At 45.1% G+C, this 26,784-nt stretch overlaps 1 protein-coding gene across 1 annotated transcript in view; it reads right to left on the bottom strand.

The window, feature by feature from the left end:
* si:dkey-34d22.1 (discoidin, CUB and LCCL domain-containing protein 1) overlaps positions 1–26,784 on the bottom strand; it is a 142,213-nt gene that overhangs the window by 89,363 nt on the left and 26,066 nt on the right. Inside the window, exon 2 of the mRNA XM_060847378.1 lies at positions 10,960–11,184. Within this exon, the coding sequence (XP_060703361.1) occupies positions 10,960–11,184 (225 nt within the window). The remainder of the gene's footprint in view (positions 1–10,959; positions 11,185–26,784) is intronic.

Genomic DNA, 26,784 nt, shown 5'->3' with positions numbered 1-26,784 from the left:
AATGTCACATGTAGTTTATTCTAACATGTGCTCTATTCCACAAACTTGACTGCCTGTGTCAAAGCAGCATATTAGTATTCTTCAGGCCCTAAAGGTGATAAAATAATTCCAGAATATTTATCCATTTTCAAATCTTCATTGTTCAGAAGAGACTTTCACAAGTAATACTTAACACCACATCAAAACAGTGTCATTTGGAATATGTCAACATAAGCTCTCACTGTATCACCAGTGCAAGGCTGTTTCACTTTGCAGCAACTCTGCAATTAAAGTCAAAGTTTTGACAAAGTTATCCTGGACTCGAAATGTTAACTGTTTCTCTCTCCACGGATGCCAGCAGATCTGCTGAGATTCTCCAGCATAGTCTGAACTGGATCTGTACGCTCTGTCTGAGGTGAAAGGACTGGTTTTGGGGTCGTGGCTCAAAGTACCAAAATTAAACAGAAAAATAATTTCAGACACCAGGCTGAAACAGACATTGCACTGTTAATTCATTTTGTGCATATTCTCATTTGTTATTTCCTGGTTGTCATTACAGTCATCAATCAAAATAGCAGCTCTTGAAATTAGTCACCTCCCTGTTGCTGTCTTTACAGAGTCATCAAATCACAGTGCTATTGAAGAATTAGACAGCAGCTAAACATCATTCTTTCAAATGTTTGAAGGGTCATGAATCTGATCAACACTTGTTCTTGGAATGTTTTCATTCACAAATACAAGAGAAAGATAGCAATAAAATGCTGCTTAAGTTTTTAAAAACTGAACTTAGAATAAATTCACAGTCCAGAAATACTCTGGCAACCAAGGCAGCCCAAATAATTACACAGTCTCAGAATCATCAACTACCTTAGAGTTTTGCAATTAAAAAGTCTGCTTGTGCCTGGAAAGGAGTAGAGAGTAAGAGGGCACAGGTTCAAAGTGATCTACAAAAGAACTAAATGCGATTGGAGAGAAAAAAAAGGCTTTATCACCTTGCAAACAGCTGGGGTCTTGAAGGTACTGCATGGAAGTGTGATGGAGGCAGTTCAATTGAGGTATTTAAGAGGGATTTGGATGATTACTAAAATAGAAACAATGTGCAAGTGTGTGGGGAAAAGATCGAAGATTGACACAAAGGTATAATGCTCTGTTGGACAAAATGGCCTCCTTCTGTACATTTGTGACTCTTCTGGGAATTTTCTTCATGCAAAAAATTTAAATGATCATTTTATAATTATAATGTATAAGACTGAAATGAAAGTGACTTTGAATTGTTGCACAACCATTGGAAATGTTCGGAGTAATTTGCTTTCTTAAAAGTATTTGTTTGTGCACTTTATATTAGTTCTGTCTTGTTGACTGGAGCTCAACACTAATAGCCAATGATTATCTTTGAGGATCATGCTGTAAGAATTATGATTGTTGAGAACTATTATTAAAAGACACATCCTGCCCTGAAGGCATTACATCATGCTGAGGTTAAGACCCACAAGCAATCTTGCTTTTCTTTAAAATCTTGCCCAGGATAATCATTCCTCATGTCTACCGCAATAGACTGTGTTGACAGACAATGCCATCATTGGGTGGCAGAGGCGACAGAGCTTGTTTCTGTCTCATTTCATGCTCACACATGTACCTTTCCAACAGATACTCCTGTGTAGCAATGAGGAGAAGGGATCTTCCATTCATTTTCCCCTTCTCTGGGTCAAGGAAGTAGGAAATACAGACAGAGTCAGAGTTGTACAGCACAGAAATGAACCCTTCAGTCCAATTTGTCCATGCCAACCAGATATCCTCAGTCCCATTTGCCAGCATTTGGCCCATATCCCTCTAAACCCTTCCTGTTCATGCACTCAAGATGCTTTTAATATGTTGTAATTGTACCAGCCTCCACCATTTCTTCTGGCAGCTCATTCCATACGGGCACCACCCTCCGTGTGAAAAAGTTGCCTCGGAAGTCCCTTTTAAATATTCCCCCTCTCACTTAAAGCCTCTGCCTTCCAGTTTTAGAATACCCTATCCTAGGAAAAAGATCGTGTCTAATTACCCTATCCATGAGCCCTCATGATTTTATAAACCTCTATAAGGGTCACCCTCCCCTTCCTACGCTCCCAGGAAAATAACCCCAGCCTGTTCAGCCTGTCCCTTTGACTAAAACCCTCGAACCCCAGCAACATCCTTTGTAAATGGGTGGTATTTAGTCCAGCTGACAAGGGTCCCACCTGCCTGAGAAGGCAATTTGTAGCAGAAAGGATTGATGTCACGAGAGAAGCTCTGCTTTCTGTGAGCCTTCCCATTTCAGTCTCAGTGGGTCAGAGGCAGGAGGGTGCGGGGGACCTCCCTACCCCATATCTTCTCAACCTATTAAATGCTCTCCCTCTGTCCAAATTCCCTTCTGTCCAAACTTCTGCCTGATGTGTGCAGTTCACTATGAACAACAGAAGAGAAGTGGTTGGAACTAGGACAACCACCTGATAAAGGAGCAGCGCTCCGAAAGCTGGTGCTTCCAAATAAACCTGTTGGACTATCACCTGGTATTTTAAACTTTGTACACCCCAGTCCAACACTGACACCTACAAGTCAAAAGCAGAAACTATAAACGGCTCTTTTCCAGCGTGGTCCAGTTCACACCACGTATTTTAAAGCAGCAGAAACCATTTGTAATGGTCCCATTATTAAACATTTTCTGAATTTCACACCATTATTTTGAGAAATTGGTTGTGTACCTCTTTTATAAACAAGACACTGAAGTTTCAGAACCTTTGAGAGAAACTTACAAGTGACGCATGGACTCAGAATATTCAGATATCAATAGGAAACATACGAGAATTCTAACGACTTGCATCTATATAGTGTTTTTAATGTAGATAAACATCGGAGGCTATTTGACAGGAGCACTATCCCATAAGGTCTGTCAACAAGACACATAAGGATATATTAAGCCAGGTGAAGGAGTTGTGGGTTTGAAGGTGCTGTCTCAGGAGCCCTTGGTGAATTTCTGACACATCAGATAAACTTTGTTTCTGATTTCTGACGTTGAGCATATTTCCCTGCGCTCTTGATGACTATATCACCGCTATTCACTTGATTGATGCATTTCATGATCCACTACAATGAAGGAGGAATGGGCAGTGTGGATAGCTTTAGAGAGGGTATTCTAGAGCACATGGCATTTGCAGCTAAAAGCTGCGTCACCAAAAATAGAATCATGATCAGGGATGCAAAGGAGGCCATAAATCGACAAGTACAGAGAGGTTGGAAAGTTGTTGTTGTAGGAGGAGGAGGAGGAGGAGGAGGGGGAGGATGAGGTGGTGGTAGAGGAGGATTCAGAGATAGGGAAGGGCGAGATCCTTAGAGATTTGAAAATGAGGCAAAGAATTGTGAAATTATAATCTTATTCAACTGGGACCCAACGCAGTCTCATTCGACTGGGAGCCAGTGTAAAGCAGTAAGCAGCAAGAATGCTGGAAGAATGGGAGCATCATTGATTTTGCCTTGATCCACTACAATCAAGTGCATAGCTGTGATGGTCATCAAGAGCGTCGGGAAATATGCTCATCGTCAGAAATCAGAAACAAAATTTTTATCTGATGCGTCAAAAATTCACCAAGGGCTCCTGCGACATCACCTTCAAACCCACAACCAGCAGTATCTACAGTGACAAGGGCAGCAGACACATGGGAAAGCCACTCCCTGCATGTTCTCCTCCAAGTTATTCACCATCCTGACTTGGAACTATATCATTCATCATCACTGGGTCAAAAATCATGGAATTCCCTCCTTAATAACATTGTGGGTTTACCACAGACTGCAGTGGTTCAAGAAGGCAGTCCACCACCATTTCTCATGGACAACTAGGAATGGGCAATAAATGCTGGCCCAGCCAGTGATATCCACACTTAACCCAATAAATGAATATTTAATAATTTCTCCAGGTGTGGCCTAACCATTCACCGTATAACCACCTTGCAATTGTGCTTTGTGTAATAAAAACTTATCCCATATACCTCCTTTACCACCTTATTAGACTTTTGCTCTTCCTGCCAGGATCTGTGGATAGGCATAGCAAGGTCCTTTTGATCTTCAGTATTTTCCAGGGTCCTCCAATTCCTTGCCTTCTCAGCTCTCCCAAATGCATTACCTCACATTTTTATGGGTTGACTCCCATTTGCCATTGCTTTGTACACCTGACACATCCATTGCTATCTTCCTGCAGTGTATGGCTATTAACCTCACTATATACCACCAGACCAGTCCTCATGTCTCTGTGACATCTTGGTCATACCTGTACTTAAATTCAAATCAATGATGTACACCACCCACAGACAGGGCAGCAGCACTGAGCCCTAAAGAGCCCCAGTGAACAGAGACATCTTGTCACAAAAATATCCATCTAACGTCACCCTTCTACTTCCTGCCTCTCAGCCAATTTTGGATTCAATGTGTTACTTTCCCTTGGATTTTATGCAGTCTTACTGTCTTGACCAGTCTGCCATGAGGTACTTTATGAAAAGTTTTGCTAAATTTCACATAAACCACATTAAATGCTTTACCCACATCAACACCCCTGGTTACCATCTCAAATATTTGTCAAACATTACCTTCCCTTAACAAATCCATGCTGACTATCCCAGGTAAATCCATGTCTCCAGTGCAGACATAATCTGTACCTCAAAACTCTCAACTTTCCCACCAGAGGCTAGACTGACTGGCCTGTAACTGCCTGGTTGTGAGGAATTTTAATGATGGTCTTGTGGTATCTCACCTGTGGCCAGAAAGGATTTGAAAATCATTGGTCCCCAGGGCTCCTGACATCTACTTGATGTTGTTATTTACCATTAGGCCAGTTTGCCTGTGGCTCATGTAGTCATCCTGAGATTATTACCTTGGAGGTTCTGCTTTTCAAGTTAGTTTCAAACTGCTCAAAAACATTCAACACCACCCCCTTTTCAGTCAAAGTCGTTGGTACCAACATGATCCCTTCCCTCCCTCTCCGAGTTTCTCTCCAGCCTTGAGGAGCTATCCTTAACCCTGGTATTAGACAAGCAACACAGCCTTCATGACTCATGCTATTGGCTGAAAACAATTTTGGCGGCTGTACGATGTGATCTGGCTCAGGACCAGGAATATAATTTTTAAAAACAAAGTTTGAGATCCCAGGTAGCACAACTAAACCACAAGATTTCCAAGTTTTGAACAAACAATAGTACATTGTACTAATCAAATTTAAAACAATAGTACAGTCTATAATGCATATATTTACACAATTTATAGTTTAGCATCCAGAATTAACCTGAAGCACATATCAATAACCATGAAGTACCTTATCAAAATATTTGCTCATGTTCACAAACACCACAAATTTATGACCCACATCAATACTTCTGATTGAATTTAATACACATCGTGACGTCGAACACTTCTTCCGCCACCTCCACCTCAGAGCTTATTTTTACAATCAGGACGCGCGCCCACCTTCCAAGGACCCCTTTGCCTGCCTCCAACACACTCCATCCACCTGGATACCCCGCGCTGGCCTATTACCCGCCCTCAACCTCTTCATTTGCAACTGCCATTGGGATATTAACTGCCTCAACCTGTCTACCCCTCCAACCTCTCACCCTCACAACGTGCAGCCCTCACTCCCTCTGCTCCAATCCCAACCTCACCATCAAGCCAGCAGATAATGGGGGCGCAGTGGGTAGTTTGGCACACTGACTTCTACACTGCTGAAGCCAGACGCCAACTCGATGACACCTCCTCCTACCACCCCCTTGATCATGACCCCACCCCCCCCATCACCAAACCATCATCTCCCAGACCATACAGAACCTCATCGCCTCAGGAGATCTCCCAGCCACAGTTTCCAACCTCCTGGTCCGGGAACCCCGCACAGCCCGGTTCTACCTCTTTCCCAAGATCCACAAGCCTGACCACCCTGGCAAACCCATTGTCTCAGCATGCTCCCGCCCCACTGAACTCATTTCTACCTACCTCAATGCTGTCCTATTCCCCCCCAAGTCCAGGAACTCCCCAAACATTCGAGATACCACCCATGCCCTCCACCTCCTCCAAAATTTCCGTTTCCCCGGCCCCCAACGCCTCATCTTCACCATGGATATCCAATCCCTCCACACCTCCATCCACCATGACCAGGGCCTCCAAGCCCTCCGTTTCTTCCTCTCCCAATGTCCCCAACAGTTCCCTTCCACCGACACTCATTTGTTTGGCTGAACTGGTCCTCACACAACAACTTCTCCTTCGAATCCTCCCACTTCCTCTAGACCAAAGAGGTAGCCATGCGCACCCATATGGCCCCCAGCTATGCCTGTCTCTTTGTTGGCTATGTAGAACAGTCCATCTTCCATAGTTACACCGGCACCACTCCCCACCTCTTCCTCCGCTATATTGATGACTGCATTGGAGCCACCTCATGTTCCCACGAGGAGGTTGAGCAATTCATTAACTTCACCAACACATTCCACCTTGACCTCAAATTTACCTGGACGATCTGACACCTCCCTCCCCTTCCTGGACCTCTCCTTCGCCATTAATGATGACCAACTTGACACCGACATTTTTTACAAACCCAATGACTCCCACAGCTACCTGGATTACACCTCTTCCCACCCTACCTCCTGCAAAAATGTCATCCCGTATTCCCAATTCCTCCGCATCTGCTGTATCTGCTCCCAGGAGGACCATTTCCACCACAGAACACACCAGATGGCCTCCTTCTTTAGAGACCGCAATTTGCCTTCCCACATGGTTAAAGATGCCCTCCGATGCATCTCGTTCACATCCCGTACCACCGCCCTCAGGCCCCACCCCTCCAACTGTAACAAGGACAGAACGCCCCTGGTGCTCACCTTCCACCCTTCCAACGTTCACATAAACCAAATCATCCGCCAACATTTCCGCCACCTCCAAATGGACCCCATTACCAGGGATATATTTCCCTCCCCATCCCTTTCCACCTTCCGCAAAGACCACTCCCTCCGTGACTACCTGGTCAGGTCCATGCCCCCCAACAACCCATCCACCCATCCAGGAATTGCAAAACCTGCGCCCACACCTCTCGAGGCCACAAAGGAGCCTTCCACACCCAAAGTTTTACCTGCACAACCACCAATATCATTTATTGTATCCGTTGCTCCCGTTGCGGTCTCCTCTACATTGGGGAGACTGGACGCCTCTTAGCAGAGCGCTTTAGGGAACATCTCTGGGACACCTGTACCAATCAACCACACCGCCCTGTGGCCCAACATTTCAACTCCCCCTCCCACTCTGCCGAGGACATAGAGGCCCTGGGCCTCCTTCACCGCCGCTCCAAAACCACCCGATGCGTGGAGGAAGAACGCCTCACCTTCCGCCTCGGAACACTTCAACCCCAGGGCATCAATGTGGACTTCACCAGTTTCCTCATTTCCCCTTCCCCACCTCACCCAAACTTCCAGCTCAGTACCATCCATGACCTGTCCTACCTGCCTATCTGCCTTCCCACCTATCCACTCCAACCTCCTCCCTGACCTATCACCTCCCTCCCCACCCCCACTCACCTATTGTACTCTATGCTACTTTCTCCCCACCCCCACCCTCTTCTCATTTATCTCTCCACCCTGCAGGCTCTCTGCCTGTATTCCTGATGAAGCGCTTTTGCCCGAAACGTTGATTTTCCTGCTCCTCGGATGCTACCTGAACTGCTGTGCTTTTCCAGCACCACTCTAATCTAGAACCCACTTATGATTACATTTGTCAAACATGACCTTACCTTCTCAAACCATGCTGACTGCCCTAGGATCTGACAATCTGAATCTCCATTGCAAATGTCAAGTATCCTGCAGAATTTTCATAACTTCCCCACCACAGGGGTGGTGGACTGTAATTTCCTGCTCCATTCCTTCCTAGAATTAGAATTCCTCACAGAGCACATCAATTTGCAAATCCCATGGATTTCCAGCAAACTTAGGTGTCAGTGACATGAGGTCACCAAATCCCATTTAAACATTTTAAAGATTCCTATTTCTTCTCTTGCAAAAATCTAGCTTTTGAACTCCTTCAAAGTGCCATTCTATCAACAGGTTGCCTCACCAGTTTCTCACACCTTCCTATCTACTCTCTCCTGGGTCTGGGAAGTGGGTCTCGATCACCAACTCTCAGGTGCAACTCCAGTTTTTCTGCAGACAGCTAGTTTCACCAAACTGGCACTGCCCCAAATTTTTCCAGTGGACCAAGAAAATACCGCTTGTGGACTTCTTTCACCCCACTCTCTGCAGCATTGATCTTTGATCCCCCCCACCCCCAACTGATCCTAGGGCTTTTCTCAAGTTCTAAGCTGCAAACACTTAGGTGCACCTACTGCCCTCAGGACTTCTGTGTCCTAACTACAAACAATTATCAAACTGTTCCTGGAATATTGGATTACTTAGTGTGGAAACAGGCCCTTCAGCCCAACAAGTCCACACCGACCTGCCGAAGCGTAACTCACCCAGACTCATTCTCCTACATTTTCCCTTCACCTAACACTATGGGCAATTTAGCATGGCCAATTCACCTAACCTGAACATTTTTGGAATGTGGGAGGAAACCGGAGCACCCGAAGGAAACCCACGCAGACACGGGGAGAATGTGCAAACTCCACACATACAGTCGCCTGAGGCAGGAATTGAACCCAGGTCTCTGGCGCTGTGAGGCAGCAGTGCTAACCACTGAGCCACCGTGCCGCCCACTTCTATCTTCCTGAGTCCCACCAGTAGAGAAACAGTGCCCTTCTCAACAGTTCCCAGCACACCTCAAGCATGGGGTCTGCTCTTCATTTTCCGCATTGGACTAGCAATAACTGACATCTGACTGTTTTGAGCGAGTAGTGAAAACCTCACAACAAACCCCACCCCTATTGCTAGGCAGAACTGGACATAGCAACCAGCAGTAGGCCTTAAAAGTTACTAATGTGTTCTGAAGAGTTCCTTAATGTTGCAATATTCACAGATAACTGGCTTGCACTGTACAAATGGATAGAACAATAGAAAATTTATTTTATCATATAAAGGAAATAAAGCAAATAGCATTTCAGGACAAATAACAATGATTACTCAATTTTTGGATTGTAAACTGCATGATTATGCTGCAAACCACCTATCAAGGTAGAAATTATTACTTACACCTGTACATGAAGAAATGACTGCACATGCCATCTCTGAAGTTAAATTGATGCAAACATATGCAACTGTTCACAGCATCGAAATGCAGAAGCAGCAACTACCAAAACCCTTTCATATTGCTGAGGACTTTGAAATCTGATTCTGTCCAAACTGCAAAATCATTCTTTCCTCTTTTTCCCATATCCAGAAATACTCTTAGAACCAACCGAATATTTTCTTCCCCCAAAACCCAAACCATCCATGGTATTTCCACAGATAATGCCAGACATGCTGCGTTTTTCAGCAATTGCTGTATTATTTCTGATTTCCGGCATCTGCAGTTCTTTCGATTTTCACCTGTGGTATACATTTTTTTGTCATCTTTTAACCACCAACAGTAAATCACTCATATTTTCCAGTTGATTAATTTATGTGCAAAGCCTATTAAGGGTCAATGCACAAAGGAGACAGAGATTGGGACAAAAGGGAAGGCTAAACCAAAAGAGATTTGGAAGGGTTAAATAAAGCACTCCATTCCCTACAGTGCCCACCACTCTCTAAAGGCATCGAGAGTATTGGTGGACACCATGTTCTCTCTCTCCAAAGACACCCAGGCATGAATGTAGTCATGGAAGGGCAGACAGTCAAACTATGACCCCCTTCACATCCCACTGCCTGGTCCTATTATTAGCCAAGTTAGCAAATCCCAGAAGCAGGCCCAGGGGAAATCCTCTGACTTGCCCATACCCCACCCCACACCAGTTGACTGAAAATCAGGACTGTGGTGCAACCAAAAGCACAAAAAAAGTTTTTCAAATAATTAAAATTGCCTATATGCAAGTTCCATGGACTTCACAAGACCACAAGACAAACAGTTGGGCTGGGAGTGTGTGCACCACAGCAATCTGTGGAGGCGTGGTACAGCACAATCCACCCAGGGTCCCCAATGGAAAGTGGGAGTACTCCTGTATCCAGCCCGCTGCAACGCAAAAATACTCATTGCACTCCATTGAAAAGAATCAATATACCCAGCTCAGCAATATGGTGGGCAATGCAATTCCTCCCAAAGTATAACACTTCTAAACTCAGTTCAAGAGTGCTTAGGGACCAGATTCACAGCAGATTGTCTTACTGACTGCAAGTTGGTCATCCATGTTAAGATATAACATTCTTTCAATGGAGCAGTTCGATGTATCACACAAAAAAAATTATACCAATTAAAATCTCCTACTAGCCATACTGAGCCAGTCCCATAACAGATCAGAATAGCTGCATGATAACACAATTTTGGCTGCATTTGCTTAATGTGTCTTGTTCCCTTTACACAATCTGGATATTGCCAGGGTTGGAGTATTTAAGCTATAGGGAGAGGTTGAACAAGGCTGGGGCGGTTTTCCCTGGAACGACAGAGGCTGAGGAGTGACCTTACAGAGGTTTATATAATCTTGAGGGGCATGGATAGGGTAAATAGACAAGGTCTTTTCCCTGGGGTGGGGCGGGGAGGTCCAAAACTAGATGGCATAGGTTTAGGGTGAGAGGAGAAAGATAGAAAAGAGACATAAGGTGCAACATTTTCACGCAGGATGGTGGCTTGTGTATGGAATGAGCTGCCAGAGGAAGTGGTGGAGGCTGGTACAATTATGACATTTGGAAAAGGTATCTGGATGGGTATATGAATAGGAAGGGTTCAGAGAGATATGGGCAAGGTGCTGGCAAATGGGACTGGATTAGGTTGGGATATCTGGTCGGCATGGACGGATTGGACTGAAGGGTCTGTCTTCATGCTGTACATCTCTATGACTTTACATTGACAAATTTACTCAGTACATTAACTCCTTACCATGACTAATGTTAGCAGGTGATGAACTATAGACTTTCAAGGAACTGGATGAACAATCCTCAGTATACTCAATGTCCAAGTCACCAAGCCTCAGAATGATATTCTTCCCTGATGCAACTCGCAGCTCCCATTTACAAAAGGTGTGGTTCGGGTAAGTGCCAGGGTAGTTCTTGGAAGCCAGAGTACCACTTTCAGGACCAAAGACTGTATGCCCACATCCAGAACCTGAATCAAAAAAAAGTGAAAAAACAGCACTAAATCCACATGGAATGATTAGACCGGTTGAAATTTCTTTCTTGATCATTTCATTTTACATAAGTAAAGACAGTGAACAACTTCATTAGAATATCACAAAAACACTTCCAATTACACATGTAAACAGTCTTTCTTTAAGTAAAGCATTGAGCAAAAAAAACCATCCTCAAATCCCTGAAGTTCAGAAACAAGTCATTCAACTCAAAGGGCTAGATTAGAGTGGTGCTGGAAAGGCACAGCAGTTCAGGCAGCATCCACGGAGCAGTAAAATCGACGTTTCGGGCAAAAGCCCTTCATCAGGAATACAGGCAGTGAGCCTGAAGCGTGGAGAGATAAGCTAGAGGAGGGTGGGGGTTGGGAGAAAGTAGCATAGAGTACAATGGGTGAGTGGGGGAGGGGATGAGGGTGATAGGTCGGGGGGTGGGGTGGGGGGGGGGGGAAGGGTGGAGTTGATAGGCGGAAAGAAGATAGGCAGGTAGGACATGTCATGGGGACAGTGCTGAGCTGGAAGTTTGGAATTGGGGTGAGGTGGGGGAAGGGGAAAATGAGGAAACTGGTGAAGTCCACATTGATGCCCTGGGGTTGAAGTGTTTTAGATTAGATTACTTACAGTGTGGAAACAGGCCCTTTGGCCCAACAAGTCCATACTGACCCGCCGAAGCGAAACCCACCCATACCCCTACATTTGCCCCTTACCTAACACTACGGGCAATTTAGCATGGCCAATTCACCTGACCCGCACATCTTTGGACTGTGGGAGGAAACCGGAGCACCCGGAGGAAACCCACACAGACACGGGGAGAACGTGCAAACTCCACACAGTCAGTCGCCTGAGGCGGGAATTGAACCCGGGTCTCTGGCGCTGTGAGGCAGCAGTGCTAACCACTGTGCCACCGTGCCGCCCATGTTCCGAGGCAGAAGATGAAGCATTCTTCCTCCAGGCATCTGGTGGTGATGGAGCGGCGGTGAAGGAGGGCCAGGACCTCCATGTCCTCGGCAGGGTGGAAAGGGGGAGTTGAAATGTTGGGCCACAGGGCGGTGTTGATTGGTGCGGGTGTCCCAGAGATATTCCCTAAAGTGCTCTGCTAGGAGGCGTCCAGTCTCCCCAATGTAGAGGGGACCGCGTTGGGAGCAATGGATACAATAAATGATATTGGTGGATGTGCAGGTAAAACTTTGATGGATGTGGAAGGCTCCTTTAGGGCCTTGGATAGAGGTGAGGGACATGGTGTGGGCATAGGTTTTACAGTGGCAGGGGAAAGTGCCAGGATGGGAGGGTGGGTTGTTGGGGCACGTGGTCCTGACCAGGTAGTCACGGAGAGAATGGTCTTTGCGGAAAGGGGTGGGGAGGGAAATATATTTCTGGTGGTGGGATCCGTTTGGAGGTGGCGGAAATATTGGCGGATGATTTGATTTATGTGAAGGTTGGTAGGGTGGAAGGTGAGCACCGGGGCGGTTCTGTCCTTGTTACAGTTGGAGGGGTGGGGTCTGAGGATAGAGGTGTGGGATGTGGCGAGATGCGTTGGAGGGCATTTTTAACCATGTGGAAAGGGAAATTCGGTCTCTAAAGAAGGAGGCCATCTGGGGTGTTCTGTGGTGTAACTGGTCCTCCTGGGAGCAGATATGGCGGAGGCGGAGGAATTGGGAATACGGGATGGCATTTTTGCAGGAGGTAGGGTGGGAAGAGGTGTAATCCAGGTAGCTGTGGGAGTCAGTGGGTTTGTAATATATAAAAAAAAAAATCGGTGTCAAGTCGGTCGTCATTAATGGAGATGGAGGGGCCCAGGAAGGGGAGGGAGGTGTCAGAGATGGTCCAGGTAAATTTAAAAAGGTCAGGGTGGAATGTGTTGGTGAAGTTGATGAATTGCTCAACCTCCTCGCGGGAGCACGAGGTGGCGCCAATGCAGTCAGTCAGTCAGTCAGTCAGTCAGTCAGTCAGTCAGTCAGTCAGTCAGTCAGTCAATGTAGTGGAGGAAGAGGTGGGGAGTGGTGCCGGTGTAATTACAGAAGATCAACTGTTCTACATAACCAACAAAGAGAGCCATTGCTGGGGCCCACATGGGTGCCCATGGTCTGGAGGAAGTGGGAGGATTTGAAGGAGAAATTGTTAAGGGCGAGGGCCAGTTCGGCCAAACGAATGAGTGTGTCAGTGGAAGGGGACTGTTGGGGACATCGGGAGAGGAAGAATCGAGGGCTTGGAGGGCCTGGTCATGGCGGATGGAGGTGTAGAGGGATTGAATAACCATGGTGAAGATGGGGTGTTGGGGGCCGGAAAACGGAAGTCTTGGAGGAGGTGGAGGGCGTGGGTGGTGTCTCGAATGTATATGGGGAGTTCCTGGTCTAGGGGGGATAGGGCAGTGTTGAGGTACGTAGAAATGAGTTCAGTGGGGCAGGAGCATGCTGAGACAATGGGTCGGCCAGGGTGGTCAGGCTTGTGGATCTTGGGAAGGAGGTTGAACTGGGCAGTGCGGGATTCCTGGACAATGAGGTTGGAAGCTGTGAGTGGGAGATCTCCTGAGGTGATGAGGTTCTATATGGTCTGGGAGCTGATGATTTGGTGATGAGGGGGGTGGGGTCATGGTCAAGGGGGCAATAGGAAGAGGTGTCCTCGTGTTGGTGTCTGGCTTCAGTGGTGTAGAGGTCAGTGCGACAGACTACCACGGCACCCACTTTATCTGCTGGCATGATGGTGAGGTCGGGATTGGAGGGTTGCGCGTTGGGAGGGTGAGAAGTTGGAGTGGGGGAGGTTGAGGCGGTTAATGTCCCGGAGGCAGCTGGAAATGAAGAGTCAAGGGCAGGTAATAGGCCAGCACGGGGTGTCCAGGTGGATGCAGTGTGTTGGAGGTGGGTGAAGGGGTGCTTGGATGGCGAAAGATGCCCTCCAACGCATCTCGTCCACATCCCACACCTCTGCCCTCAGACCCCACCCCTCCAACCGTAACAAGGACAGAACCCCCTGGTGCTCACCTTCCACCCTACCAACCTTCGCATAAACCAACTCATCCGCCAACATTTCCGCCACCTCCAAACAGACCCCACCACCAGGAATATATTTCCCTCCCCACCCATTTCCACCTTCCGCAAAGACCATTCCCTCCATGACTACCTGGTCAGGTCCATGCCGCCCTACAACCCACCCTCCCATCCTGGCACCTTCCCCTGCCACCGCAGGAATTGCAAAGCCTGTGCCCACACCTCCTCCCAAGACCCTAAAGGAGCCTTCCACATCCATCAAAGTCTTACCTGCACATCCACCAATGTCATTTATTGTATCCATTACTCCTGATGTGGTTTCCTCTACATTGGGGAGACTGGACGTCTCCTAGCAGAGCACTTTAGGGAACATCTCCGGGACACCCACACCAATCAACCACACCGCCCTGTGGCCCAACATTTCAACTCCCCCTCCCACTCTGCCGAGGACATGGAGGTCCTGGACCTCCTTCACCGCCGCTCCCTCACCACCAGACGCCTGGAGGATGAATACCTCATCTTCTGCCTCAGAACACTTCAACAGTTTCCTCATTTCCCCTTCCCTCACCTCACCCTAGTTCCAAACTTCCTGCTCAGCACTGTCCCCATGACTTGTCCTACCTGCCTATCTTCTTTTCCACCTATCCACTCCACCCTCACCCCCGACCTATCACCTTCATCCCCTCCCTCACTCACCTATTGTACTCTATGCTACTTTCTCACCACCCCCACCCTCCTCTCATTTATCTCTCCACCCTTCAGGCTTTCTGCCTGTATTCCTGATGAAGGGCCTTTGCCTAAAACGTTGATTTTACTGCTCCTTGGATGCTTCCTTGAACTGCTGTGCTTTTCCAGCACCACTCTAATCTAGACTCTGATTTCCAGCATCTACAGTCATTGTTTTTACCTATTCAACTCAATTCCACAACAACCCTCCAAAAACATCCCACTCAGTTACCCGATCCCTGCATTTCCCGTGGCTAACCCACTCAGCCTGCACATCCCTGAACACTACAGGCAATTTCCCTTGGCCGAGCCACCCTACCCTGCATATCTTTGGACCGTGGGAGGAAACCGGATCACTCGGAGGAAACCCACACAGACACTGGGAGAATATGCAAACTCCACACAGGTAGACAGTCACCCTAGGCTGGAATCGAAGCAGATCCCTGGCACTGTGAGGTAGCAGTGCTAACTACTGAGCCACCAAGCCACCGAAAACGACTGCAGACATGACAAATTTGAAGCAAATGGAAAAAAAAACATCGCTCAGTGTGTTAGCCTGCTTAATGTTGAAGAAAGGCAAGATAATTCTTTCAAACAGTATGTAATTTTTCCTCTTCAGACTCTACATTAACCAACATGTTTCACTTCAATGCAACTAAAACATGCTTCATGTCTGTATTAATGTACCATCTTGTGTGTTATGTCAATAAAGCTTTGGCAAATTTTGTTCATGTTCTGAGCTTCAGGTGAAATCTATTCACATTTCTGAACATGTTCTACACCACACCATCCCACACTCCAGTCATTTTCCTGGCTCTCTGTTTACCAGGAACAAAAAGTGATGGCTCTGAATTAAAATTAAAATTAAAATTCATCCTCACTGTTTCAGCAGCAGTTGCAGTGGCTACGGTCGTGATTCTAATGAGATCAGTAAGGTGGATCTCATACAATAAGAGTTCCCTGATTGGACCAGGTTAACAGCCCCAATCAGGGAGTCCAGGCCAATAGATTTGAACTGGAGTCTCAGGGGGTTCTGCTCACTCTAGGAGCTGGCTCTAAGCTAGCTGGGTCAGTGTCATGTACTACACACATGTAAGTAAAGGGTGACTTGGTGACAGGAGAAAGTGAGGTCTGCAGATGCTGGAGATCAGAGCTGAAAATGTGTTGCTGGAAAAGCGCAGGTCAGGCAGCATCCAAGGAACAGGAAATTCGATGTTTTGGGCATCAGGAATGAGGAGAGGGTGCCAGGCAGGCTAAGATAAAAGGTAGGGAGGAGGGACTTGGGGGAGGGGCGATGGAGATGTGATAGGTGGAAGGAGGTCAAGGTGAGGGTGATAGGCCGGAGTGGGGTGGGGGCGGAGAGGTCAGGAAGAAGATTGCAGGTTAGGAGGGCGGTGCTGAGTTCGAGGCATTCGACTGAGACAAGGTGGGGGGAGGGGAAATGAGGAAACTGGAGAAATCAGAGTTCAGAGTTCATCCCTTGTGGTTGGAGGGTTCCCAGGCGGAGGATGAGGCGCTCTTCCTCCAACCATCATGTTGCTATGGTCTGGCGATGGAGGAGTCCATGGACCTGCATGTCCTTGGTGGAGTGGAAGGGGGAGTTAAAGTGTTGAGCCACGGGGTGGTTGGGATGGTTGGTCCGGGTGTCCCAGAGGTTTTTTTTTTAAGATTAGATTACTTAGTGTGGAAACAGGCCCTTCGGCCCAACAAGTCCACACCGACCCGCCGAAGTGCAACCCACCCATACCTCTACATTTACTCCTTACCTAACACTACGCACAGACACGGGGAGAACGTGCAAACTCCACACAGTCAGTCGCCTGAGTCGGGAATTGAACCCGGGTCTCAGGCGCTGTGAGGCAGCAGTGCTAACCACTGTGCCACCGTGCTGCCCACAATTCTCTGAAACTTGGTAACAGGATACCTGCCTTTGTGGAGTTTGACTAAGTGTTATTAACCTTATTAACTTTCGAAAAGACTCTTTAGGCATTCAGCTGCTCACATACAGGGGATATAAAAGAGACCTAAGGGGCAACTGTTTCATGCAGAGGGTGGTACATCTATGGAATGAGCTGCCAGAGAGTGTGGTAGAGGCTGATCCAATTGCAACATTTAAAACACATCTGGATGGGTATATGAAAAGGAAGGGTTTAAGAGAGATATGGGCCAAGTGCTGGCAAGTGGGACTAGATTAGGTTAGGATATCTGATCGGCATGGATGAGTTGGACCGACGAGTCCGTTCTGTTTTTTAAGATTAGATTACTTACAGTGTGGAAACAGGCCCTTCGGCCCAACAAGTCCTCACCGACCAGTCACCCACCCAGACCCGTTCCCCTACATTTAACACTACAGGCAATTTAGCATGGCCAATTCACCTAACCTGCACATTTTTTTGTATTATGGGAGGAAACCAGAGCACCTGGAGGAATCCCACGCAGACATGGGGAGAATGTGCAAACTCCACACAGAGTCGCCAGAGGCAGGAATTGAACCTGGGTTTCTTACGCTGTGAGGCAGCAGTGCTAACCACTGTGCCTCCGGGCCGCCCACATCTGTGCTGCACATCTTTATGACTTGATGACTATGATTGTTTTTACATCAATCTATGTCCTTTAGGGAAGGAAATCTGCTGCCTTTACCACGCCTGACCTACATCTAATTCTTGACTCACACAATGTGGTTGATCCTCATCTGGCTAGTCAAGGATAAAAGTAATTGCTAGCCTAGACACACCCCACAAAAAGAGTGAGTTAATCAATGGTTCGGATATGTAGGTCATTGTACAGTATATTCCAGTTAGGTTGCAAATTGTGCAAAAGGTGTGCTGCATGCTGCACTGGAGCAGCTGTAAGCTTAGGTACATGTTAAGAAGGAAAGATGACGAGAAGTGTCTTGGAGAAATCATAAATAAATATAAAGGGTCTTCATTCTTTTCTTGATGTTTCATTGAACTTATCAAAAAGTAACCAACCAGCCCTCGGGAATGCTGTAAATAATGACTTAATGACTACCAAATGGAAGTTGACGCGTGGTCTGTTTATTAAGAGTACTGAAGTTACAGCGTTTGCCTGTGTGATCAAGACAATGTGCCCCTCTGCCCACAGCATGGCATAGCTTCACTGCTGCTTTGGAATGACATGACTTAACAGCAACACCAGTGCATAGCTTCCTCAGAGAAGCAAGTTAACTGTTATAGAGTCAGAAATGTACAGCATGAGAACAGACCCTTCAGTCCAACTTGTCCATGCCAACCAGATATCCTAAACCAGTTTAGTCCCATTTGCCAGCATTTGGCCCACATCCCTCTAAACACTTCCTATTTAGATACCCAACCAGATGTCTTCTAAATGTTATAATTATACCAGCCTCTACCACTCTCTCTGCGAGTTCATTCATTATAGTTCATGCATGAAACAGTTGCCTCTTAAGTCCCCTTTAAATCTTTCCCCCCTCGCCCTAAACGTATGCCCTCTAGCTCTGGACTCCCCAACCCAGGGAAAAGACCTTGTTTATTTATCCTATCTGTGCCCCTCATGATTTTAAAAACCTCGAAGGTCACCCCTCAGCATAAGATGCTTCAGGCAAAACAACCCCAGCTTATTTAGACTCTCGTTATAGCACAAACTGTCCAACCCTGGCAACATCCTTGTAAGTGTTTTCTGAACCCTTTCAAGTTTCGCAACACCCTTCCGATAAAACAAAACAAAGAACTGCTATGCTGGAAATCAGAAACAAAAAACAGAAATTGCTGGAGAAACTGAGGGGGTCTGGCAGCATCTGCCGACAGACAAACAAGAGTTCATGTTGCTGGTCACTGAAGAAAGGTCACTGGATCTGAAGCATTAGTTAAAGTTTTTCCAGCAATTTTGGTTTTTGTTTAAATGAACTGTTGCACTAGTTTGCGTGACAGAATGATTCGCTTTCCATTGACGGTCCTGTGAACTCAGAGTGGTTGAGGTGAATCAGCAAGGCCCCGTAATTCTATGCCTCCTCTCAGTAAGAACCTCACCCTTTCTCAGCCATGGTCTTCACCGTCCCACAGTTTGATGAGGTGACTCATTGTTTCAACTCCTAAAGAGCCTTCCACATGTCTCCCCTCTGTTCTGGTGCATGAAGTAATGATGTCACTGAGTGCAATGTTGAGGTTTTTTTTGGCTGCTGAACTTTATGAACTTTCTCAGAGGCCAGAGGAAAGAAAGGCTCAAGATAACTCAGTGCAAATTGTCAGATCTGTTCTTATTTCCAACAATATGCAGCACAATTAAAGCCCAACATTAGACACACAGGGAAAATATGTGGTCATAATTCGACATGCCTGCAGGAAATTCATCTCCTGCTGTTTGTATATCATCCATATTGTGCCCAACTTCTTAGCTGATGGTCTCAGAGAGGTTTTTTTGATGGCAATAATGAATTCAGCTGGACAGGTCCCTCCACCCATGTGCACTCTGTAAGATTAATGAGAAAATTCCAAGTTCTGTATTTTAAGCAGAGTACTGCAAGTTTATACATACATTCCCTGGATGTGGAGATCTCAGGAGCAGTGTGTAATGTTCCGGCCTCTGAGCCAGAAGCCATTATTCAAGAAGGCAGCAATGGATAAACCTGGAAACTACAGGCCACTCAGTCTAATCTTGATATGGGGAAGCTATTGGAAACAATTCTGAAATGATAGAATTAATTTGCAGCTTGTTCCATATACATACCACCCTCTGAGAAAAAGCTACCCTTCAGGTCCCTTTTTTAAAAAAATCTTTCCTCTCTCATCTTAAACCTTATGCTTTCTAGTTTTAGACTCCCCTATTCTGGAGAAAAGACCTTGGCTATTCACCCAATCTATGTTCTGCATGATTTTATAAACCTCTATAAGTAACCCTTCAGTCTCTAACACTTCAGGGAAAATAGCCCCAGACTATTCAACTTCTCACTGTAGCTCACACCCTCCAGTCCCAATATCATTCTCATAAATCTCTTGTGAACCCTTACATTTATCAACATCTCAACAACCAACTTGATCGACTCTTTTGGCGTGACTAGATGTGTAGATAGGGCAATACATTCAATGCAGTCTGCTTGGTCTACAGAGAGGCTTTTCATAAGATCCCCCTGGGGAGACTGATGGTGAAGGTCAGAACTCATGGGATCCAAAACAAAAAAACTTCAGCTAATTAGATCCAGAATGCTGAGGGGAAGAAAAGGGAGATGGCCAAGGGTGTTTTTGTAATTGGAAGCCTGTGGGGTTCTTGGGGATTAGCGTTGGATCTTTGTGATATATGTTTAGTCAGTAAATTTGCAGATGATATAGATTGGTGGGGTGGTAAGTAGTGAGAGGGGTAGCCTTAGATTACAGGAGGGTATAGATTGAACTGTCCATATGACCAGCCTTTGGTAAATAGAATTCAATCCAGATAAACGTGAGTTGTTCCCCATGGGCAGGACAAACAAGGAAAGTATTCACAATAAATGGTAGGACCATGGGAAGCATAGTGGATCAGAGGGACCTTGGGTGTGCAAGTCCACCAGTCCTTGAAGGTAGCAGGCAGATAATTCGTTAAGAAGGCGTACGGTTTACTTGCCTTTAGTAATAAAGGCAGAGAGTTTAAAGAGCAGAGGAGGTTATGCTGGTCCTGTAGAAAAAGCTAGTTAGGCAACAGCTGGAGTATTGTGTGCAGTTCTAGAATTCACAATATAGGAGGGATGCGATAGCACCGGAGAGGGCACAGAGGGAGATTTACCAGGATGTTGCCTGCACTGGAAATTTTTTACTTATAACAACGTTGGACAAACTGGAGTTGTTTCCCTTGCAGCAGAGGAGACTGTCGTGGACATGATTGGCATGTATAAAGTTATGAGGGGTATAGATAAAGGTAGACTGGAGGAACCTTTCCCCTTGGTGGAAGGACCTGTGGTGTGGGCTGGGGAGGGGGGGGTTGGAATAGAAGGGGAGGTGGTTTAGAGGGGATGCGATGAAATATCTTTTCATCCAGAGATTGGTGCGAATCTGGAACTCACTCAGTGCTCATAAGGGTGTTGGAGGTAGAAGCCCTCAAAACAGTTTAGTATTTAGATATACATATGATGCCAAGATATAAGACTATGGGCCAAGTGCTGGTAATTGGGATTAGAATAGTGAGGTGGTTGTTCTTGACTGTCAGAGACTTGATTGCTTGAAGGGCTGTTTTATGTGCTGTAGCCCTCTGCGACTCAGTTTAACTCTTGAAGACCAAGGAAGCTGCATTCATCACATGGCCAAACAGGTAAAGACAGGTCACTTAGGACATGAGAGGGAGTGGACTATCTTCAATTCAGAGTGGGGAAGTTTGGAGCTCTCGAGGCTTAATAATTAACTATTTTAAAAAACTCAGATTGGTAGATTTCTGCACAGTTAGGACAGCTAGAGACACAATAAGTGGGAGAGTGTAGAAAACTGGTGTTGAAGTAAAGATTTAGCTATGACATCATGGAGTGGTGGACCAAGTTCAAAACGGGCTGAATGGTCTATTGGTCAGGGATAGGGAAACAAGGGGTGGCTACTGAAAGGTACCACCATTGTTCTTGCCTCCAACCCTCTCTTCTCCCTAGCCCATGAGAAAAGTGAAAGATAATGGTCATAGGAAAAGATGGAGATGGTCTGTTGAGACATTCAATTGACTCTGTAGACAAGAAGAAAAAAAACAAAAAAAAGGTCAACACAGCCAGAAACGGTCCAATTCATTAACTTACAGGAGTGAGTGTGTGCCTGTGTATGACAGTGTTGGTTGCATATGAGAGTGAGAATTGGAGTGATTTTAATTTATTGAGTGTTAAGGACACCAAACGCTATTTCCTTCCTTTCAAAAAAAAACTTAGAAAACCTGTCTTTTGTAAGTGCCTTTTACAATCACAACATCTAAAATGGTTAATTTCTCACTGAATTGCCAAGAAAAGTCTTTTATAAACAGCTGACAGTCTACCGAGAGAGGGACAGAGTGGGAAAACCAATCCCCTTTCGCCTCCCAAGGCAGTAACAAGGCATACAGGTGACAATTCATTAGTTTGAAATCATTTAACTGTTATCTGTATAAATTGTTATTTATTGCACTGAGTAAGACAAACAAATATTTACAATAGATAGCCATTATCAAACCTCCTGTTTTACCCGGTGTTCAGGAGGTGTAACAGTAAGCACAATACAACCAAAAAAAAATTTCAGACTTTGAAAAATTATACACAAAAGTCACTGAGGAAAAGCATTTATGAAGATTGCAGGCGTGTTGTAGCATAATTAACTGAGGTGAACTCGTAACCAGGAACCCAAATGAGTAAACTCAGAACTCCCTTCTGAAACAGCCTCACGGTTGTACCTCCAGCACATGGATGGCTGCAGTTCAAAAAGGTAGCTTCACCACTATCTTAAGGTGACTAGGGATGGGTAATAAATGCTGGTTCAGCCAGTGACACCCATGTCTTATGAATTTAAAAAAATGCTGCTGTGTCCTCCTACCATAAATCAGCAAATTCTTATTCATGCAATTGCCTTACTATTTCTATAATAAAATCAAAGTGCAGGAGAAACACAGCAAGTCTGACTCTTCTTCAGTAAATATAAAACAAAGAACAGTGGATGCTGGAAATCTGAAACCAAAACAGAAATTAATGGAGAAACTCGGCAGGTCTGCAGAATGAAAACAGAGTTAACATTTCACATCCAGTGACCCTTCAGTTCTGGTCCATAATGGAGTCATATTAAACTGGAACATTAACCCTTTCTCTCTCTAAAGAAACTGAGTTTCTCCAGCACTGTTTTTATTTCAGATTTTCAGCATCCAGAGTACCCTGCCTTTACTACTTTACGCTGTTTTTCCACTTCATACAGAAACTGCACATTAGATTGGTTTTGGATGTTGCCTCAGTCATGTCGATTGCTTCTCTTTCTGTTTAACTTATTTGGTTATCCAATGTAATCGGAAGTTAAATATACTCAAGCAAAACCTGCTGGCAACTACATTTTCCTTCACTGGCTGCAGACACATTGGCCATTCTCATTATTTTCTTCAAAACTGGACACCTTCTGATAGCTTTCAGAACTTTCCTGGTATGTGATCTCTTGTGTGCAAACCTCAGAAGCCAGTTCAACTCCTGAGCATCAGTAGCAAGTCCCTTTCTTGCTGGGAGAACATTTGATGGTGACGTGCAGGTTAAACTTTCTAAACGCTATTCAGTCCATTTTGCTCCTCTACCTTGGAAAAACTGAATACCACACATCCTGAATGGACCAGAGAATGTTATTTATTCGACCTCAGTAGCTGTGTAACCACCGAAGTAATACTTACATCTTTTTCTTTCCCACCCCCAACAGCCACTTTAGTGAGAAGCCAAAACAGAAATTGCTGGAAAAGCTCAGCAGATCTGGCAGCATCCGTGGAGAGAAGTCAGAGTTAATGTTTCAGGTCGAGTGACCCTTCCTCTGTTCTGAATCATTAACTCGGACTTCTCTTCACAGATGCTGCCAGATCTGCTGAGCTTTTCCAGCAATTTTTTATTTATAGCATCTGCAGTTCTTTCAGGTTTTATTTAACTACTTAAACATTTTGGTTAATACATTCAAATACAATAGAGAGGTCTGGAAATCCGGGGGTTAAGTCTGGTATTGTAGCAAATGCATTAATGTAGGCAATAATTTAAATTCCACCTAACGGAAAAGTTTGCTAACCAAGGCGGTTGGTCTGATTTTGGAGTGACTTAAATATTTTTTGCTGCAAATAGGATTTCAAACAAGAATATTTCTCCAGGGAAGAGTAAGGTTGGAACGTTGTGACTTCACTTAAAATCATAGTTACTTCTACATCAAGTTGTAACTGTACACACCTGTAAAGAAAGCAATATTTTTTAGTTCAAGGGTACAGGCCAGGGGAGCTAGCAACATATTGATAATGTTAGCAATCCGCAGGCGACAGGGACACAGTGTTCAAATCATCCCACATTAATGAATAGAATTTGAATTCAGTGAAGAAATCTGGAACTACAACTAGCCTTGGTGATGATGGCCATGAAACCATAATTGATTTGTGTTTAAAAACCCACCTAGTTCATTAATGTCCTTAAAAGGGAGGAAATCTGCCATTCTGCCCCATCTGACCTACATAGGATTGTAAACTGACAGCAATGTGCAATAAGTGCCCTCTGTAATAGCTCAAACAAGTTACTTAATACAAGGACAATAATGAATGGACAGCAAATGATGGCCTTGCCAGAAATGATCATATTCTTTTTGTGGGGTAAGAAATGGTTTTTAACAATTAATTGTGCTGATTAATTAAAGTTACTTTCTCCAAAGATTGGCTGGCTTCCATTTTACAATAATCATGTGAACTGCAAAAATACATAGTCGTTTTTTTCCACCAACCCCACCCCCCCACCCAAAAGTTTCCTGGACAAAATTCAACTGAAGTATAACTGTGCCAAAATTGAAAATTAATATTGGCTCCATTAGGGCTTGCAACCATCTGTACCCGTTTATTCACTGTAGCAACTAGTAAATATGTCAAAAAAAAAATGGTTGAATGCTTTGCTTTTATGGAGCCAATCACAAACAAAAACCAAACAGGATTAAAGTTATGATGACCATAATGTAAATCTTCTATTAATAGATAATTAATTTGGCAGCTTTTCAATTCAGCAGCAGAAGGTTTGTTTTATCCACAGTTGATTCCAAGATAAAAGGTTTCTGATGACACTGTCAGGGAAGTGGGCAGAATACGATAATAGAAGTTTACAGCACAGACAAAAGGCGCTTCAGGCCAATGTATCCATGCCTAAATTATTCTAGCCCCATTTTCAAATGGCCCTGAATGCCTTGGCATGGCAAGTGCACATCTCCATACTTCTTAAAATGTTATGAAGCTTTCTTCCTCTGTCACCCTTCCAGGAGGCAAATGCCAGATTCCCACCACCTGAGATGAAAAAGATATTCCTCAAGTCCTTTCTAATCCTTCTGCCCCTTACTTTAAATCTATGCTCTCGGTCATTGGTGCCTTCCACAAAACATCCTCCTTGTCTACTCGATTGAGAAGCTTAAAAGGGGCATCAATCATGATCACCCCTCAAGTTTCCCTTGGGGTAGAAACTAGATACTTATAAAAGGAGCAAGAAGGTAACTAGAGAAAGGGTTGGCCCACTCAAGGACAAAGTAGGAAAGTTATGTGTCGAGTCAGAAAGTGGGAGAGATGCTTAATGAGTACTTTGCATTAGTATTCAGAGAGAAGAGGACATGATGCACATTGAGGTTAGGGATAGATGTTTGATTACTCTACGTCGTCAGCATAAGGAGGGAGATGGTGTTAGATATTCTAAAAGGCATTAAGGTGGACAAGTCCACAGGTCTGGATGGGATCTATCCCAGGTCACAAAGAAGAGAGAGGTAATAGCTGGGGCCTTGACAGATATCTTTGCAGCATCCTTGAACATGGGTGAGGTCCCAGAATTGCTAATGTTGTATCCTTGTTAAAGAAGGGTAGCAAGGATAATCCAGGTAATTATAACCTGTCAGTGGTAGGGAAGCTGCTGGGGAAGATACTGAGGGAGAGGATCTATTTGCATTAAGAAGAAAATGGGTTTATCAGTGATAGGCAACGTGATTTTGAGCAGTGAAGGTCATGTCTTAGCAATTTCATAGAATTATGAGGAAGTGACAAAGTTGATTGATGAGGGAAGGGCTGTAGATGTCACATACATAGGTTTCAGTAAGGCTTTTGATAAGGTTCCCCATGATAGGCTGTTGGAGAAAGTGAAGTTGCATGGGGTCAAGAGTGTATTGGCTAGATGGATAGACAACTGGCTGGGCAACAGGAGACAAAGCATAGTAGTGGAAGGGACTTTCTCAAAATGGAGACCTGTGACCAAGGGTGTTCCACAGGGATTCGTATTGGGACCAGTGTTGTTTGTGAGATACATAAAAGATCTGCAGGAAGGCATAGGTAGTCTGACTAGCAAGTTTGCGAATGATACTAAGATTAGTGGAGTAGAAAATAGTGAAAGGGACTGTCAGAGAATGCAGAAGAATATAGATGGAGTTCAATCCGGGTAAATGTGAGGTGACGCATTTTGGAAGATTCAATTCAAGAGCGAACTATACGGCAAATGGAAAAGCCCTGGGGAAAATTGATGTACAAGTCCATTGTATCCTGAATGTGGCAAACAGGTCAAAAAAGAGTGGTCAAGAAGGCACCATAACATGCTTTCCTTTAAAAGGATGTGGATGCTTTGGAGAGGGTACAGAGGAGTTCACCAGGATGTAGCCTGGTATGGAGAGCACTATCTATGGAGAGGTTGAGTAGATTAGGATTATTTTCAGAGAGGTATAGACAGGGTAGAAAGCAAGGAGCTGTTACCAGCCCCTCCCCCCCAGAGTGGGGACTCAATTACTAGGGGTCACAAGTTCAAAGAGAGCAGAAAAATTTAGTTGAGATATACATGGAATGTTCTTTACACAGGGGGTGGGGATTGCATAGAACACATTGCCAGTGGAGGTGGTAGAGATGGGCAAGATAGTGTCATTTAAACTGTATCTAGACAGATAGATGAATGGGCAGGGAGCAGAGGAATACAGATCCTTGGAAAATAGGTGACAGGTTTAGATAGAGGATCTGGATCTGCACAGGCTTGGAGGACCGATGGGGCCTGTTCCTATGCTGTAATGTTCTTTGTTTGTTGGAAACAACCCCAGTGTATCCGATATCTGTTTATAACTAATACTGTGCAGTACAGAAAGATGCCATTTGGCCCATCATGTCCATTCTGGTTCTATTACCCAATGCCAATCTCCTGTCTTTTCCCTATATCATTGAACACCATTTCTAGCCAGATAACCCTTATGAATGTCTCATTTGAAC

This window comes from Hemiscyllium ocellatum, chromosome 30 (assembly GCF_020745735.1).
Source record: "Hemiscyllium ocellatum isolate sHemOce1 chromosome 30, sHemOce1.pat.X.cur, whole genome shotgun sequence".
Taxonomy (NCBI): domain Eukaryota; kingdom Metazoa; phylum Chordata; class Chondrichthyes; order Orectolobiformes; family Hemiscylliidae; genus Hemiscyllium; species Hemiscyllium ocellatum.
Note: the sequence above shows the minus strand (reverse complement) of the source record. Positions and strands in the feature narration are given on the sequence as shown.